The sequence below is a fragment of the Haliaeetus leucocephalus genome, unplaced genomic scaffold (assembly GCF_000737465.1).
Source record: "Haliaeetus leucocephalus isolate CR32 unplaced genomic scaffold, Haliaeetus_leucocephalus-4.0 Scaffold751, whole genome shotgun sequence".
Lineage (NCBI taxonomy): Eukaryota > Metazoa > Chordata > Aves > Accipitriformes > Accipitridae > Haliaeetus > Haliaeetus leucocephalus.
In genome coordinates this window covers 15,964,543-15,981,089 of record NW_010973187.1, presented here as the reverse complement: position 1 = coordinate 15,981,089, position 16,547 = coordinate 15,964,543, and the positions used below count along the sequence as shown (strand labels likewise).

Below are 16,547 nucleotides of genomic sequence, written 5' to 3'. Positions count from 1 at the left end.
CCTCTGCAGTCTTTCAGTTTTCCTGCAGGGGTCCCCTGGAAACCACAAATCACAAGACAGTGAACCTTTGAGGCAAGGAAAGGGACATCAAACAGTGAGGAGACCCTGAACTTTTAAACTGTAACGTGACTGATGTGCACATCAGGATGGATCCTGCCCTCTTCAGCCCTCAGCTGAGATCTCCTCTGAAAGACACAGGGGCTATCGGTTTTCTTTCCATCAGGTTCCACAGACACACAGCCTCGCCAGGGGCAGACTGGACCATCAGGTGATGGTTTGTATTTTGCCTGGGACGACTCACATCCTTCTTTCACACAAATAAGGCAGTGCACCAGCTGGGCACTTTACTGTGCTCTTTGGTGGATATAAACCAACAGACGCCTCACGCACTTAAAAGGTTGATAAGAAATACACTCACCTAAGAAAGGTTTATGTTTATTCCTGAACTGCCTTAGAAATTAAACATTGTACAAAATGTGACTTTTTTAAAAAAATTAAAAAGTAATGTTACATCATTTAGCACGAGTAATGTTACTCCTGTAGCAGAGCAACAATGGAAGCATGAACAAAGGAAAAGGCTTTGGAAAACCAAACCAGCAATCACCAATTTGTATCTGCACACACTTCAGCTGGCATCCTAGAAACCTCACAAGTAGGAGTCCCTATGAAGACAAATTGCATATTAAATTATTAGGAACCCTGACAAGCAAGATGATGGAAGAGTGATGACTTGCACAACTCTACTATTGCTGATGTGCTAACCAAAAGTAAGTTGGTGACAGCACTTAATAAACCAGAGCATTCTTACAATGTGCAGGAAAATAATCCCTTGCAGCACTGTTACCTTCCCGCTATTCCCTTAATCCCCTCCCTTGTTTCTGCAGCCAGAACTCAATTTTGGCTGCAGATTGAGAAGTGTGTTATTTAAACTCCACTGGCTCCGACACACACTGCCTGCCTCAAGCAGCTATTTGTAGGTAATTCTCTCTTTTAGAGAACTGCTAACATACTTCAGTAAATAAAATACTCCAGCTTGCAGCTATCTGCTTGTATTTTACAAAAGGAAATTGAACCAAATATTGTAACTTTGATATAGAATCAGATGAAATATTTCCACTGATAAGATTTCCACAAACACTTTATCTAACAAATCCGTAGTGATCTTTAAATAAATCCAGTTTGCTTGTGGTTAATTTCTATATACATTATAAATACACACACACACAATTAAAACCCTGACATGGTAGAGTCTTGTGTCTGCCTGCAAGATGCCAGGAAGATGTTTTGGGGAACCAAAATCTTCTCTGATCCATGATTAGCACCTCAGGCGAGTTTGGAGATGTCTTCGTACTGGATATCTTCAACTCGACGTCCTTTTAAAGGTCCCTGGAGAATAACGTAGTGTAAGAAATAAGATCAAAATATAAACTTGTTTGTTTGTTAAATTCCCGTTGGGGAGTTTAAAATAAGATAGCTAAAGGGACTGTACAAAATCTCACCATGTTTCGACATTTTTCAAGAAGCACAACCAAAGTGAATAGCACTGGAAATCACAGGCATTAGCGTTTTCACTCAGGCTGCACACAGTAAAAGCACAACAACTACTTCTCTGTTTAGCCAAAGCTCCTTCTGTGGTTAGGACATCTGCACACTTTCTTCTCAAATAAATTCTCCAGAATCCAATGTGGGCTGAATTTCTGCAGCCCTTCTTTTAATGGGATCTTATCAGCGTCTCTCTCCTGCAAGCTGTTTTAAGAAATTTGACTTTGACCCAACATCCTCTCTGCCGTATCAATGAGTTTAAAGATTGGTTTTGCAGAGGAGAACAAAGAAGTAGCCACACAGACAGACATGATGACATGGCCTAATTTTAGCCCAGAGAAAGGTGATAGGTAAAAAGCCAAAACAACAACAACAACAACAACAACAACAAAAGAACTGTAATTGTCAACCATGAACAAGACAACAAATAAGCACATAAGCCCCACATTCAGTCTGGAAAAGGCAGGAGAAAAACCACCTCCTTGCATATTTCACATTTTTTACCTTCCCACAAAATAGTACAACAGCCATGTTCAAAATAAACATACAAAATATTTTGCAAGTCTCTTTCAAGTTCAAAACTTGGTAAATTCAGCATCCTGGCATCTTTTTAAAGGCAAACAGCAGAGCATTAGTCTGCAATGGGGAATTATGTGGCTGTTTTCCTACCGGTTGGGAATAGGCTGGGGGTGACCACAGCACTTTGAACACCATAAATCCCACCTGTAAGACAGGATTAATGATACCACCTTTCTTTGTGAAAGCTCTCCAATGTACAGATGAAAAGCGCTCTACGCAAAGATCTTGCAGTGTTTGATACTTACAGAGTCGATGATTATTGTCGCTGAAAACCTCTTTTCATTGATAGATTCCAAGATGCCTTCATTTCCCCTGTAACCACCATTTAACACCATCACTTTCTTGCCTGAAATGAGAAATAGGAAAACAGTTACACGCCAGGGCTCCCAACTTCTTTTGATGCAGTAGTGTTCAACTCCACTGACAGCTGAGGGAGAGAAGGTTTCTCCCAGCAGCTCCAGCAAGCAGCACCCAGCTTTGCCTTACAGCCCGCCCATTTCCAAAGCGCACCTCAGTTTATCGCCCCAGGTTACACTGACCCTGCAGGCAGAAGCCACTGAAACTACATCAGGGAAAGAAGCCAAAGCTGTTTCTCCCACATCCCATTCCCCGTGCTAATGGTTCAGTGCACCTCTTTTTTTCCTTCTGTCTCACACAGGCAGTCCCCTCAGAACATCAATTCTAGTGCAAGGGTGGGCAGAGCTCACCTACAAGTACCATTACACTGAAGAGCACTCATGGACACCATCAACCAGCTCTCCACCAGCTGCAGAAATGCAGAATGCATCACATCTGCTGAAAAAACTGTGAATCCCAAAATCCTCTGCCCTGTTTCCCCCTACGCTGACACTATTCTGCTTACTGCTACTCTGACCATTCCCTGAAATACTGATCAGATGCTACACACAAACATTAGTGTGTACCAGCCACAGAAATGCCAGTGAACCAAACAGGAGACGAGGTAAGCTTTGCCAAGTGCGCACAGCTGTTTGAGGCATGACTTTGGAGGGAAGATACAGGATAAATATGACCAAGGGCCCTGTAGGGCTCCAGGAGATGCTTCCTGGCAGCTGAAGGGAGATGCTTTCATCTCACCAAATGAACTGATTCCTAAAGCACTTCTATCTTCTCAGAAAAGAATCTAATTCTTACGAGAAGGGACTGTGAAGACTCAAAGCAGAAGCAATTTAATAATTCCCTGGAAAGTAACCAGAGGTTATTTGGTAAATGATCAGAGTAGCTTACAAAATGCTGTCCCAAAAGCAAGAGGGCTCTTGTTATGGTACTTTCAAGTGGATCAATCATACTTTAGAACTGAAACATAAGTTTTGCAGTGACAGCTAAGCTGAAAAACAAACAAAACAGCTCTACCTGGTGCAGGTATTACGGTTTCCAGATGCGTCTGATCAAGCTTCAGTTTGTCTCCAGAATCAATCATCTTCACAACTGCTGTATATTTGTCAATCACTTCCTATTGTGAAAGGTAGAGGCCAATCAGAATTAAAAAAAAAAAAAAAAATTCTCTGTATTTCAAAATCAGCGAATCAGGACCATGAGTCTGCACTTCTACATTTTCAAAAGCAGCAAGAACTTCTGAGCTGTCCTAAAGGCACCCAGCTTTCACAAACTGCCGACTGGCCCTGCTCTGAAGCTAAGGCTAGATTAAAAGGGCTCCTCTTGAACATCAATGACTGGTCTAACTGACCACTAATTTTGTTGGCCTTGTCTGCAGGTTTTGTCAACCTTCGGGTTAGCTATCTTAGCTATTCTCTCAAAGATGGAGAGTAAATTAGAGGCTTCTTTCCCCCATGGGAGGTTAAGCTGGCTGGAAGCCACACAGTGACAACTGGGATACTACCTCTCAATGAGGCGAAATGTCACTGATCATCTTTGTGCCTAGCATAAACCATGCTCAACCTCTCATATTCAGAGCTCAATGGAAGACAGCTGCTGGGACTCATAAACCTGCCCAGATGTCTATCAAAAAAAGCTGTGATTTTGAGCTCTATACACTCTTGTCAATTATTCAAAACGCACCTGGGTGTCGTCTTTGGCACTCTTGCCAGAGACTGTTGAGCCCTGGACTACCTAGTACAACATCATTTCACTGGCAGTGGCTAAAAGAAAGCATTTCCAAACAACAAAGCAAGGCTTACAGCTTGAAGATTTTGTACGCATTTAGGATCTTGCTCAAAGGCAGCATGCTGCTTAAATATCAGTGCAAAACTGACTAGTCTTGAGATCAGAACACAATTGCACTGCTCTTGGTCATATCACATTGACAAAGTGACGGTTCTCTAAGGGGGATGTGTTAATAGGGGCAAAATATGCACGACAAAACTGTACTTAAGAAAGGATCACTGAGTAAATGACATTAAACCTATTCAGAGATTCACCCCCTGCCCAGAACAAGTCCCAGTACAGTTAAGGTGACATTTCAGCCCCTGTCAGTGGTGACTTAAGGCTGAACAACTTCCATAATGAGACAAAATTTCAGAAGTCATCTGATACCAGAAAAGCTTAACCAATGCCACATGCTTCCGTTTGCACCCTTTACCTTAACAACTGCCTTCTTCTTGTGGTACTTCTCTCCAAGCTTTTTTGTTACAATTTTTACAACGATTTCCTGAAGATTTGAAAGGAGAAAAAAAAAAAAAAAAAGCCAAAATATAAACAACTACACAATGTAAACTAACTGCACATTCAGTTCGCTCTGACTCCAACCACAGACTGTACAGCACAGCACAGGAAGCAATGATAGTAAAGACTCGGCTTTCAGGAATTTGTCTTTATCCTTGAATTACTGCCTCGAAGCAGCAGCTCTCAAGACTTTTTTTTGTTTAACAAATACACTTACACTTGAATTCAGATATAATGTGACAGCCCACAATGGGCCAAGGGCAGGACTTCTTGATCTAGAAGTCCAGTCAAAAAGTAGAAGCTGAGATGAGGTCTCTCAGCTCAAACGCTGATGTTGAATTCGACACCTCTATGAGAGTCAACTACTCTGTAGAAAGAAGAGGGCTGTAATACCATGATTTAAACATCATCTGTAGAGACTCACAGTACCAACTCTTTAATTAGAGAATTCCACCCCATCTGAGATCAGACATACGATGCTTCAGACTGCAGATCATGCTCAACCAGAAGAGTAATTCCTCCCAGATACTGTAATATTTCACATTTGGCAGCTTGGAAAATAAGAGTTAATTTAGTTTGGAATCTGCTTTTGGATCTTTACACAAATCAATAGCGGCTTTAGAGATGCAGAATTGGTTGTATTTGGTATAATAATAATAATTTTTAAGACACTTACAGGCTGCAACCAGTAGTCTCTTCGAGATGTTCTTTTCTTCTCCTCTTCAAGCTACAGAACAACAACAAATAATCACCATTTACTTCCTCCTTTCACTGCAGCTTTCCCATGCCTTTGAAAAGCTGAATCAATTCTCCAGGCCCACATCAAGCGGGGAATAAAAAAAATACAAAAAACAAACAACTAAATAAGGGTAAGTCAGTGTGTGCTTGCTGCATAAAAATCAATCTGATGAGATCCACAAATCCATGGTAAAATTATGGAGATTTGTATTTGTTTTTGTCAAGTGTTTCTAGATATTTTCTTCTCTTCCAAAATCTGTATTTCTTTACTTCCAACATCTCAGTCGTCTGGGGAATAGGCACAGATGAGCAGAAGAAACCAGTTTTAACAAGGAAGTGAAACCATTTTGCCTGATAAGATACTAAAGTCTGAATTCCACACGAACCGAAGGTCTGAGGTCACTTCAAAGGGACGCCCTGGTAAAGTGGACATTGCCATAGGCATAGGGTTACAAAGACACAGATCCTGCATGATTATTACCTCCATAATCTCATCCAGTGCAGATTTCTTCTTCTTCTCTTTGGACTGACCAGAGCTATGAGCTGATTCTTTTCTTTTAACCGCCCCTTCCACCATCTTCAGTGCATTTGGTCCAAGGACACTGCTGGAAGAGTAAGATGGTGTTTTCACAGCAGACCTTACATTGTTTCCTCTACCAAGATGCATCTGAAGAACTGGTTGTGCAAAAAGGCCTGCTGATCTATTTAATTTCAGTTGTGCAAGTCACCTTCCAGACCCTGCATGCCTCCTTCTCTAGGACTGCATTTGGCAGCTAGAACTGGTCTCCTTGAGGTGTAAACTCCATGTCCACTGATGTTCGCTGCTAGCAGTCCAGCAGAATGAAACAACCTAACGATCGGTTCACCAGTGCAAAAACAAAGAGTTGATTGGGGACTTGAGTTCAGTGGAGAAGACAAAAGCAGGTCTGCAAATAAGGTTTTCAAATTCAAAAGGACAAACTTGTGGCTTTAGAGAAGCCACCTGGACAGAGCAACTCTCAAACGTGGTAGATGTCTAGAACTCCTTCCAGACAGAGATACTTAACCTATCCGGCAATGGGAGAAAACACATGGGAATCTGTAGAAAAGGGTTCCACACCCAACAAATAAAAACCATCTTCACAATCATATTCAAAATAGGCAAACAGCCTACAACTTATGAAAGAAAAGAGCAATCAGCACATAAAGTTACCTCTCAGGGATCAGGGAACATCTAGGTAAAGTGAGAACTGCCTAAAGGCAGCTTGAGTTAAGCCATTTTTATAAAAGACATTTGAATGCAGTAAAAAAATTTAGGTGTTGTCTCATCCAGAAAGATGAAGAAGGCTGCTGTGAGGTGGACAGTAAGGTAATAGTAATATGGCCTTACAACAAATCGCATGTTCTGCTTGTGGTGAAGATGTTGGATATACTAGCAAAGGGAAGATACGTAATGGGAATGAAGATACAGAAATGGCAGTAGAAGCAAAACTGAGAGAAAAATTGTATTTCAGAGGAAGTCTGGATAATCTCCATAGCAGAGTTCTAGAAGAAATAGCACATTAAATCACAAATCGAATAGCAAGTACTTAAAATAACATCTCATAAAGGGTAATGTACAATTAAAACATAACAACTGCAGTGCCTATATTTAAGAAGGAAAACATATCTAGCTGTAAGGTTACTAAGGGATTCCTGGGTGTCAATACTAAAACAAATCTTATTTAACATATTCAGGACAAAGAGTGAGAGACCACCAACGCTGTTTGGGTGTGTCATCAATATGGAGAACACAAGAAAGAACTGGATACCAGAAAGGACTGGTTTATCTTGAAAACCATGTTTTAAAAAGCACAAAATTCAACAGCATGTTACGCAAGCTCACATACTTTGGAAAGTTTACTCTGATTACCTTCTATCTACTGGGAGCTGTTTAAGAACAACAAAAGCAGAAAGGGGTCTGGCTATAATCACAGATGACAGCTACCAGTGTGGACCAGTCATGAAAGAGTCAAATGCAATCCTAGGAAGCATCAAGACAGACAAGCATTAGTGCCTTGTATAAGCCATGGTGACGTTTCATTTGCAGCATGCACAAATTCGATCAGCTCCCCTGTTCAAGATTAGCTGAAACTGGAACAAGGACAAGGAAGGGATATTCAGCAGATCAGGGGAATGGGGAGATAAGGCCAGCACTGTGCAGACCTGCTTGTACAGTACAGTGAAGGCTGGGAGGCTAAAACTGTTCCCTACAAATACATTGTCTGAGAAAGCAAACACCAGGGAGAAAAAGAACTATTCATGTTGAATGCCCCTACCACCACAAATGGTATAAACTGGCCATGACTATGTTTACCTGGGAAATCACAGACAAGGTCCTAACCATCAAAACAAACAGGTTTTGAAGGATCTTCCCTTGGGATTATAGGACTAGGGAGACCCTAACTGCGTACAATGAAGGCTGATCAGTGTGCAGACAGGACTGTACACTGGTAGACTTGGAGTACTACAGACAGGAGTCAGTGACCTTGATAGTAGCTTCTGCTCATTCCTTAATCAGAAGTAATTCTAATCTTACTTGTCCACTGAGTGAGTTAAGCAGGGATTTGAGGATGTAAGCTCTCAAGGGAAAAAAGTAAGCCCAGGGCTCCCAGTTTGCTCAAGGGCAGTCAGCATCAGAAGCCACGTCTGCAGCAGCAGTGGTGACTCCTAGCTTCATGTCAGACACATGGATTTTCAAGGGAAGGCACACCTCCCCTCTCCCACCCCTTTCACCAAGGCTCCAACTCCATCTCTGTACCCAACTACCAGTATCCCCATGCCCTCAAAACTCTACCGTCCACTACCTATGATCTCCTGGTCCTGCTTCCGTACTCTGCTCAGGAAATACAGGTGCCAGGTTTCTGTAGCTTGTGCTGGAAGCATAGAAGCTGGGAAGCCAGGAAGTCCTACTGCATGCTGCGCTGGGGTACTGGACATCAGGTTGAACTTAACTGATCCTCAGTAACAGCCAGCAGCTGCAGAACACACCGTTACGCTGACATAGGGAAGCAGTTTCCATACACGACTCTGACGTGATTCCTGTATCACCAGTGACATTAAAGTCACTGTCTTGTCACTTTACCATGAAGTGGGTATCCTAATTTTGCTTCTACACTACTATTACAAAGTTTACAGACAAGTATCTCTCATATGCTATGAAAAAAATTACACTGCTTGATATATAATTTCACATTCAGCCAAATTTTAACAAGCACCTTAGGTATTCCTTACTGCAACTATTCAGGCGAGTGTCTGAATTAAGTTTCAGATTCATCTTAAGCACAACTCAATGCTTAGGGATAATTTACAAGTTTTCCTCAAAGCCTGAAATCTGTATCTATTATTGCAAAGAACTACTTCATTGTCTCATTTTCTGCCTGGCATATTTCCCATCAGATACCTTATCTAAGAGCTGAGCCTGTGATGAGAGGAAAGCTTTCGTTTTACCCGCAATACATTTAATTACAATATTGCCTCACATGAAAAGAGGTACTGCTCATCAAACAGTTTCACAGACTGCTATAAGTCAGTATTGTTTGCGTTATTGATCCCTTTTGTCCTGTGTTGCTTGTGGTTATATGACGACAATTAAATTCATGAACTTCAGAAAGATTTACATCAGGTAGATTCAGTTTCTTAAATGATGATCAGAGAAAGTATTACCTCCAATTAGACAAGGCAATCAAACCTTTTAGGAACCAAAATTAACAAGTCATGAATACCCATTCATAGAAGGCAGCTGGAACTAGATGGCATTCACTTCAAATACTTTGACTGGATCCCTTATCCACCCTTTGATATAACAGTATCTTAGAAGAACCTATAACTGCCTATTACTTTATGGGCATCTGCCACAAACCATAGAAAATTCAAGAAGGCTCCTCACAGCACACATTTAAGATATACCCATTCATCCATTTTAAATACAAAAGGAACTATGAAGTCACCTAGCAACCCCTCCTGAATAACACGACAGGATGAGATATCAGACTCCAAATATTTCAGGACAAGATACATTTTCCTGCCCATACAAATATCATTGTCATATTAAGTGCTTTGCAACAGTAAGGGTTGCCCTTAAATTCTTTTCTCACCTTGTTTTAGAAGATGCTGCTATTGAAGTACTTGCTCCTTTGTTTAAATTAAATGTAACTAAAAAATAAAAAGACATTACTCTATTTCTATCTTTAAATATAACTGCATTGAAGGATGTTACAATTTTTAAAATCTGTGAATGGAAAAGATCATAAATTTGAAAATATTTCTTAATCCATGTTTCAGTTCAGCTTTTAAAATAATTTACATTCAGCATTATAAGAAAGAATATTCTGTATTTCCATATTCCAGTGCTCTTTATAACTGATCTCAAAGCACTTTATGAAGCACCGAGCAGGCCTCAGCGCTCATCTCATTTTAATCACAAAATCAGCTTCAGTAGATTCTAGAAAATTACATACATCAAAATCTGGTTACCTTTTTCTTCTTCGTTTTCTCTGCTCAGTTCAGTATAGACTGGCTTTTCCTGCCAAAAGAACACAAAACACATTTCAAGAGTCAAACAGAAGACTGAGCCACGATATCATTTTTTGGTGATCATTGATTAGCTCAGTTTTACAGACTACTGTGAGATTATTACAAGGAACTGTAATATTCAACCTGGCTTGATTCATAAGAAGATTATAAACTGAAAACATTATCTCATTACAGGCTGCTGTGCAAAATTCTCTAATTAACACTCTCTACAGAGATGCTGTCTAAACTTGCTTGATTCCAGCATGAAAGGAAAGTGGCCTTACTGTAACAGTTTTCTCTATTTGAACCAGCATGACTAGACTGGTTTCTGGACAGACTGATAATCCAAAGAAGGAAATTCTGGAATCTTTCCAAATTTTAGCACTGAAGGCTCAGACCATTTAAATTTCAATTAGTTTTAAATTAAGAGAAAGATAATTGTTTACAACAGCATTTAAATGTACCTATCAATACCCAGGACCAAATGGGAGGTTCCAGCCCCAGGCAACAACATGTATGGAAGTCATGGAATGACACCAAATAAACAGATCCCAAATACCACACCCACACTATCAAAATAAAACTTTTCACTATGCTGATTTGATTATGTCAGCCCCTCCTGGTTATTCATCTCAGCCTCCCCATTGTACAAAGTATTTGTTATTTGCAGCCCTAAAAGCTGTGAAATACCATAAATGAAGACACGTCATGCTGGTTACTGTATTGTTTCCTTTCCTTTCCAAAATTGAAGAGTGATTTTTGCATCACTAATCACTTGAAAAGCAGCAATTATCACTCTTTTAGTACTAAAGCAAGCCAGGTACAAAGTAACTCCAAGTTTTCCTCCAGAGCAGCTTATAATCTAAAATAACTGTAGAGCAGAAAATTCAGAACATAAGTGAAGAGATGTGGTGATTCAAGTATGGAAGAAGACAGTCTAAATCAAAGCCTGAAATGGCCAGGATCAGACACTAGGGCCACAGGATACTATTCTAGTAGGTTTCAAAACCACATCAAATCTAAAAGGAGCTGAAACCTTTGCTTTCTTTTATTTTTTTTTTATTTTTTTGAAACTGTGATTCCATAGAGGACCTTGCTGTTCATCAGATGTAAAAACCACCAGCAAGTTGGTTAGTCAAGGAAATGTAACAAGTTGCATTTTCAACAGAAACAAGTTACTCAAGGCTTCTATCAGAAGTATCTGCGAGAATATTATTCCTTGTGGGTTAGAAAAGAACAGCAATGCAGCCCAATATGCCCACTGTTCCTCAGTTTGAACTGGTGATGAGCTTGTAACCTGAAGCACGAAGCTTACTCATCACCTTCTGACTGCAAAGGAAATACCAGTGCAAGGATCCCAGCAGTGTTGAATTCACCGTTAACTTAACCAACGGGAGTTTTGAGCTGAAGGTTCACATACAGTGCGATTTTCCTCACCAGTTCTTTCCCCTCCAGACCTCTTCTAACTTGTTGTTCAATGAATTTAGCAGTTTTTTCTTCATCATCAAGGTCCTGTTTCTTCTTCCTCTCTTGTTCTTGTTGCCTGCGAATAGTCTCTGGGTCCCTATCGATATATTGAATATACCAGCCTTTTGGAGTCTCATCAACCTTGCAAAGACCTAAAAAGTCAATGCAAGATAAAGTCAGATTAATACTCACAAAAGCAAGTACGGGACAAAGAAAATATCAAGACCATTTTCACGTACAGTCCACGTTCACTGTAACAATGCAGATACTTTCCCAGAGACACTGTACCCCTTACTGGCCTGGTAAAATTGACTTCGAATCATCTTTAGTATGTGTTTCTGCCCTTCAGCTAGCTGGTTCTATTTGGAAATAGGCCAGAGTACATAATAAAGTGGACGGAGTGTTTTACAACACTTTCCTTATTAAAGAAAATATTTCCTTCCCACTGTTTTAACAAGGAAGAAAACAGAAATCTAACATATATAAACAATACACACTAAGAGCATCATACTAAAGGAAACATTACTATGCTACGCTATTGTTACTATCTCTCACTAGAGTGATTTTTCAAACACTGTATGACTCATGAACATATCCTGTAAGACACAGGCAATCAGAGCCAAAGTAAACTTTCTGTCATACCACAGTGCCATTTAATTGCTCTTCCTCTCACTGAACACAAAACTGCAGATCTCAAGCTTTAACCCTTTCACTAGGCCAGGAATGAAAATGACTGCTCGCTTCTTGTCACCTTAAATATGGAAGGATTCTGTAGTCATAAGAAATGTTCTATCATCGTTTTTAATTTTTAAATGGCAACTGTTGGAAGTTGATTTAGAATTTAGCAATACCTCCACTAAATATAGACCAACAGATGAAACAAGGAAAGGTTCATGACTGATGCATTTATCCCAGACTTCTGACATTTTTCATAAGCAAATTCCTAATGGTTAGCACAGAAATACGTTTGGACATCTGTTAATATATATACAGGAGGGGAGGGGAAGAAAGAAAAAGGAAACAGGAGAACTAATGTAAACATTTACTGATCACTTATCAGCAATGCAATTACCCAATAATTTTAAAACTTCCCAACCCCGAGCAACTACATTTACCTTCTCTCCCCAGCCATTTAGTAAAATCAGTCAGTGTCTCCCACTGTGTGGCATTCATGTGGATGTGTTCTCGATGACTGATGTATTCATTGTACACAATATTATTGTGGACTCTCTTTGTTCCTGAAATACAGAATTATTATTACTAAATATAAATACGGGACCTAGGAGAAAGCAACCAAAACTTCTTGCACTGGACTAATAAAAGACATTAAAAACAAAGAAACAAGCAAATGAACAGTAAAATATTTACCAAATCGCCTCCTGAGCAGTTCTAGGAAATCATTTCGGAATTCCCTTAGGGGATAAAAAGAAAGTATTTCAGTAAAACTTTAATGACTACAAAGTAATTTTCTATTGTCATTAACAATTAAATATCTGCAGTATAAACAAGTATTCTGTTGAACTGAGCATGATGAAATTCAGTCATTTCCCTTTTTCAATAAAGTAGCATTAAACGCAGTATGCATGCACAAAGAAACACAATATGGTACATGCACACACAAGTTAAATCTTCAAAAGGATAATACCCTTTCAAAGGGATAAAATGGAAAGAATGAAATCTAAATACTTCCCACTAATTGCTGGTATTTCATTACCAGGTATCTTCCCAGGTTGACTGACACAAAACACAGGGCAGGACAAAGGGCAGCAGTGGTAGATGGGGTAGATTGATCACTCATCTCACTGCTAATTCAAGGGCTTGAGTATAAAGCCTCACTTCAGGCTCGTGCTGATGACAGCTCCAGTCAACCCAGCTGTCATGTAGGTCAGCTGGACAAAAGACTGGGGAAAACTGCGGGACATTAGTCACACCCCTGACTTGTTATCTCTCTGTAATGGTTCTTTTTCCTCTCTGTAACTCTGCATGTGTGGCAGTCACTTAGCTGGAGCAAAAGGGTGACGTACTTTGTAACACAGAGCAACTTAAAACAGGACTCAGACACGGGATAAAACTGTCAAATTTGATTGAATATCATGGCTCCCTGAAACTTCTTACATATGTTCAAAAGTGGCATTTCCTAAATTTTCAAATTGCCATTGAAAAAAGAGCTGACACTAAAATGTGTCAGAATAAAGTGTCTTCAGTGGGACATGACTGAGCCTTAGAGGTATGGCTGTGCAGATCTGATACAGGAATGAAGATCTGGGTAAGAATATATAGCAAACTTACTCAGAAAAGTAATCCATGAATTGCTGAGGATTTTCAGAAGCCAGCAGCAATTGCCTCTGGTGGGACTCAGACATGCAATGACATTTGAAGCCATTCTATAAAATAAAAATAAATACTTTGTCTGTCCTTGCCTCAATTTGCAACACTCACACAGCTGAAGAGTATTAAAAATAATGTTTTGCAAGTGAAATTTCTTGGAAGCTCCACAGAAAACACCTTAACTCAGCCACAGCCTACACAGAGTAGTTACTCCTCCTGACCAGGCAAGCCAGAAACAAAGCTCTTCCCAAGGCCAAGAGCCTCCAGGTGAACCATGAAAAGGGTTACGAGATAGGACATTCCAGCAGTCCTCTTCATCCTTTGTGGAATGGGATAGACAGGGCACCACCCAGGTCCACTCAGGACCCATCCAGGCGCGTCTGTGAGAGCACTGGAAGTATTTGCTTGCTCCCTACCAACCAACACTGACACCAAATGTGTGTAAGGAAAGGATGGTGTGCTGGGAGTGCTAAAGCTATGGACTGTGATAGTTTGGCCACCTCTGGCACAGGGTTGAAGTCATCAGAGCTTCCCAAAAAGCACCCAGATATAGGACATTTGACCGCATCCTTTTTTTGCCTAATGTAATGCTCTTTCATCACAATATGATTAAAACTACAGCAAATTTCATTCCGTGGGAGCCCCGCCCTCCCCTTTACAAAAAGATCTGGTTGTAAAGCAGTAAAGTTTTTTTCCTTGTAGTCACTGGGAAGAGAATAGGATTTGAGCTTCTTGGGTGAAAGGGAAAGGGGGGCAGAAACAGCTGAAGAACAATACAATTAAACATCCACAGGCTGCTTTACTCCTCTTCTCTAAGGCACATTAAAGAGGCTATTAATGGAGAATGGAAAACTAAAAGCACAGTTAGCCCAAGTGGAGGTACTTTTGGAGCACAACTCAGGTGGAAAACACGAAGAGGACGCTCACATCCCACAGGCATCTGGGTCCAAGTGAATAGACAAGTGAAAAGATGAGGGGGAAGCTTCAGAGAAAAAACATCTCATCATAACAGGAGAAGAGAAGAAGCCAAGCTAGAATCAGAAGGAAGGAGTCATCAGTACAGGAAAGACATGGACCTGTTGGAGCAGGTCGAGAGGAGGGCCACGAAGATGATCAGAGGGCTGGAGCACCTCTCCCATGAAAACAGCCTGAGAGAGCTGCAGTTGTTCAGCCTGGAGAAGAGAAGGCTCCAGGGAGATCTTACAGCAGCCTCACAGTACCTAAAGGGGGCCTACAGGAAAGCTGGAGAAGGACTTTTTACAAGGGCATGTAGTGATAGGACAAGGGGTAATGGCTTTAAACTGAAAGAAGGCAGATTCAGCCTAGATATAAGGAAGAAATGTGTTATGACAAGGGTGGTGAAACACTGGCACAGGTTGCCCAGAGACGTGGTCGATGCCCCATCCCTGGAAACATTCAAGGTCAGGTTGGATGAGGCTCTGAACAACTTGATCTAGTTGAAGATGTCCCTGCTCATTGCGGGGAGGGCTGGACTAGATGCCCTTTTAAGGTCCCTTCCAACCCAAATCATTCTGTGATTCTATGAAAATACTCCTCACAGCGTTCCAGACATGCATCCCCTTGGGCATGTCGCCGCACCCACCCTTCCCCCAGGGGAAATCATGGCTACCCTCAACTCCCCTCTAAGGCAGATGGGAGCCACCTAATTCTTAACCCCATTGACCTCTCAAGGTGCATCTGGAGGAATCACCCCTCTGGGGGGTTTGGGGCCACCCTGTGGTCCCTCTCACCCTGGGCTGATCAGTCATTCTGCAGGGGACTGACCGTCCCCAAAGATGGATCAGGGCTAACACGCTTTCTTGGAAGTGAATGAGGACTTCTCCCATGGGGGTCTGGGCATCCCAATAGGATTACCTCATCCCCAGCAACTGGGAATCCTCTCGGTCCTACCAATCCACCCCCAAAGGGACTGTGGTCCATACAAAAGGGAGCAGGGATCCCCAAAGGAGAATAAGGGCCCTCTCCAATGCTCCCCTAAAAAAGAGTTGGCTCCCAGCACGTGAGGCCAGGATGCTCCCTAGAAGCATCGCACCCCACCGATGGGATCAGAGACCCCACAAGGAGACCGGGGACACTTACAAGAGGAATCTGAGCGAGCCCTTTACCCCCCACAAGGGAGCTGGGGAACCCTACAAGGTTATAAAGCCACATATCCCCTAAGGCGATCGCAGCCCTCCCCCCGGAGGATTGGGGACCCCAACAAGGGCGATCGGAGCCCCTCCGTGTCGCCCTCAGTGGCCCTAGAGACGCTTACAAAGGAGATGGGAGCCCTCACAGGAGGGCTGAGGGCCCCAACCCAGGGGATGTGACCTTCCCCCCGCGTGTATCTCCCGCAGATCCAACCCCCTCAAGGAGACTGGGGTTCCCTACAGAAGGGTCGGAGTCCCCCGTGCCCCCTCATGGAGGATCGTCAGCCCCCCCCCCCGCCAAGGGAGTGGGACCGGCCGCGCTCCCCCCGCCACAGGCCCAGCCACCACCGGGGCGGTCTTACCTCATCGCGGCACTGCTTCTGGCACATCTGACAGTACCAGCGCAACTTCTGCAGCCCCTTAGACTTGATGCGGTTGGCGATAGCCTTGGGGCTGAGGAAATCCGACTTCCCCATGGCGGCGACCCTCACCCTCCGACAGCCCGCTCCCTCACACCCCTCCGCCGGAAGTGACCGCCCGCCTCCCCCCGGAAGCACTTCCCGCCGGGCC

General features: G+C 42.1%; 1 protein-coding gene across 2 annotated transcripts; it reads right to left on the bottom strand.

Moving 5' to 3' along the window:
• Positions 1-516: 516 nt before the first annotated feature.
• On the bottom strand, positions 517-16,482 carry KIN (Kin17 DNA and RNA binding protein). 2 transcript variants are annotated; one of them, XM_010581006.1, is made up of 13 exons: positions 16,340-16,482; positions 13,789-13,883; positions 12,868-12,911; positions 12,615-12,737; positions 11,470-11,651; positions 9,994-10,042; positions 9,615-9,672; positions 5,981-6,104; positions 5,438-5,488; positions 4,679-4,747; positions 3,493-3,592; positions 2,367-2,467; positions 517-1,386 (listed from the first exon to the last, which is right to left on the bottom strand). In XM_010581006.1, the coding sequence occupies exons 1-13, from the start codon at positions 16,451-16,453 to the stop codon at positions 1,324-1,326; spliced, it is 1,173 nt and encodes a 390-aa protein (XP_010579308.1). In that variant the 5' UTR covers positions 16,454-16,482; the 3' UTR covers positions 517-1,323. The 2 variants fall into 2 exon arrangements, with proteins under 2 accessions (XP_010579308.1, XP_010579309.1); XM_010581007.1 differs by having other exon boundaries at positions 5,981-6,101.
• Between the last annotated feature and the right edge of the window lie 65 nt (positions 16,483-16,547).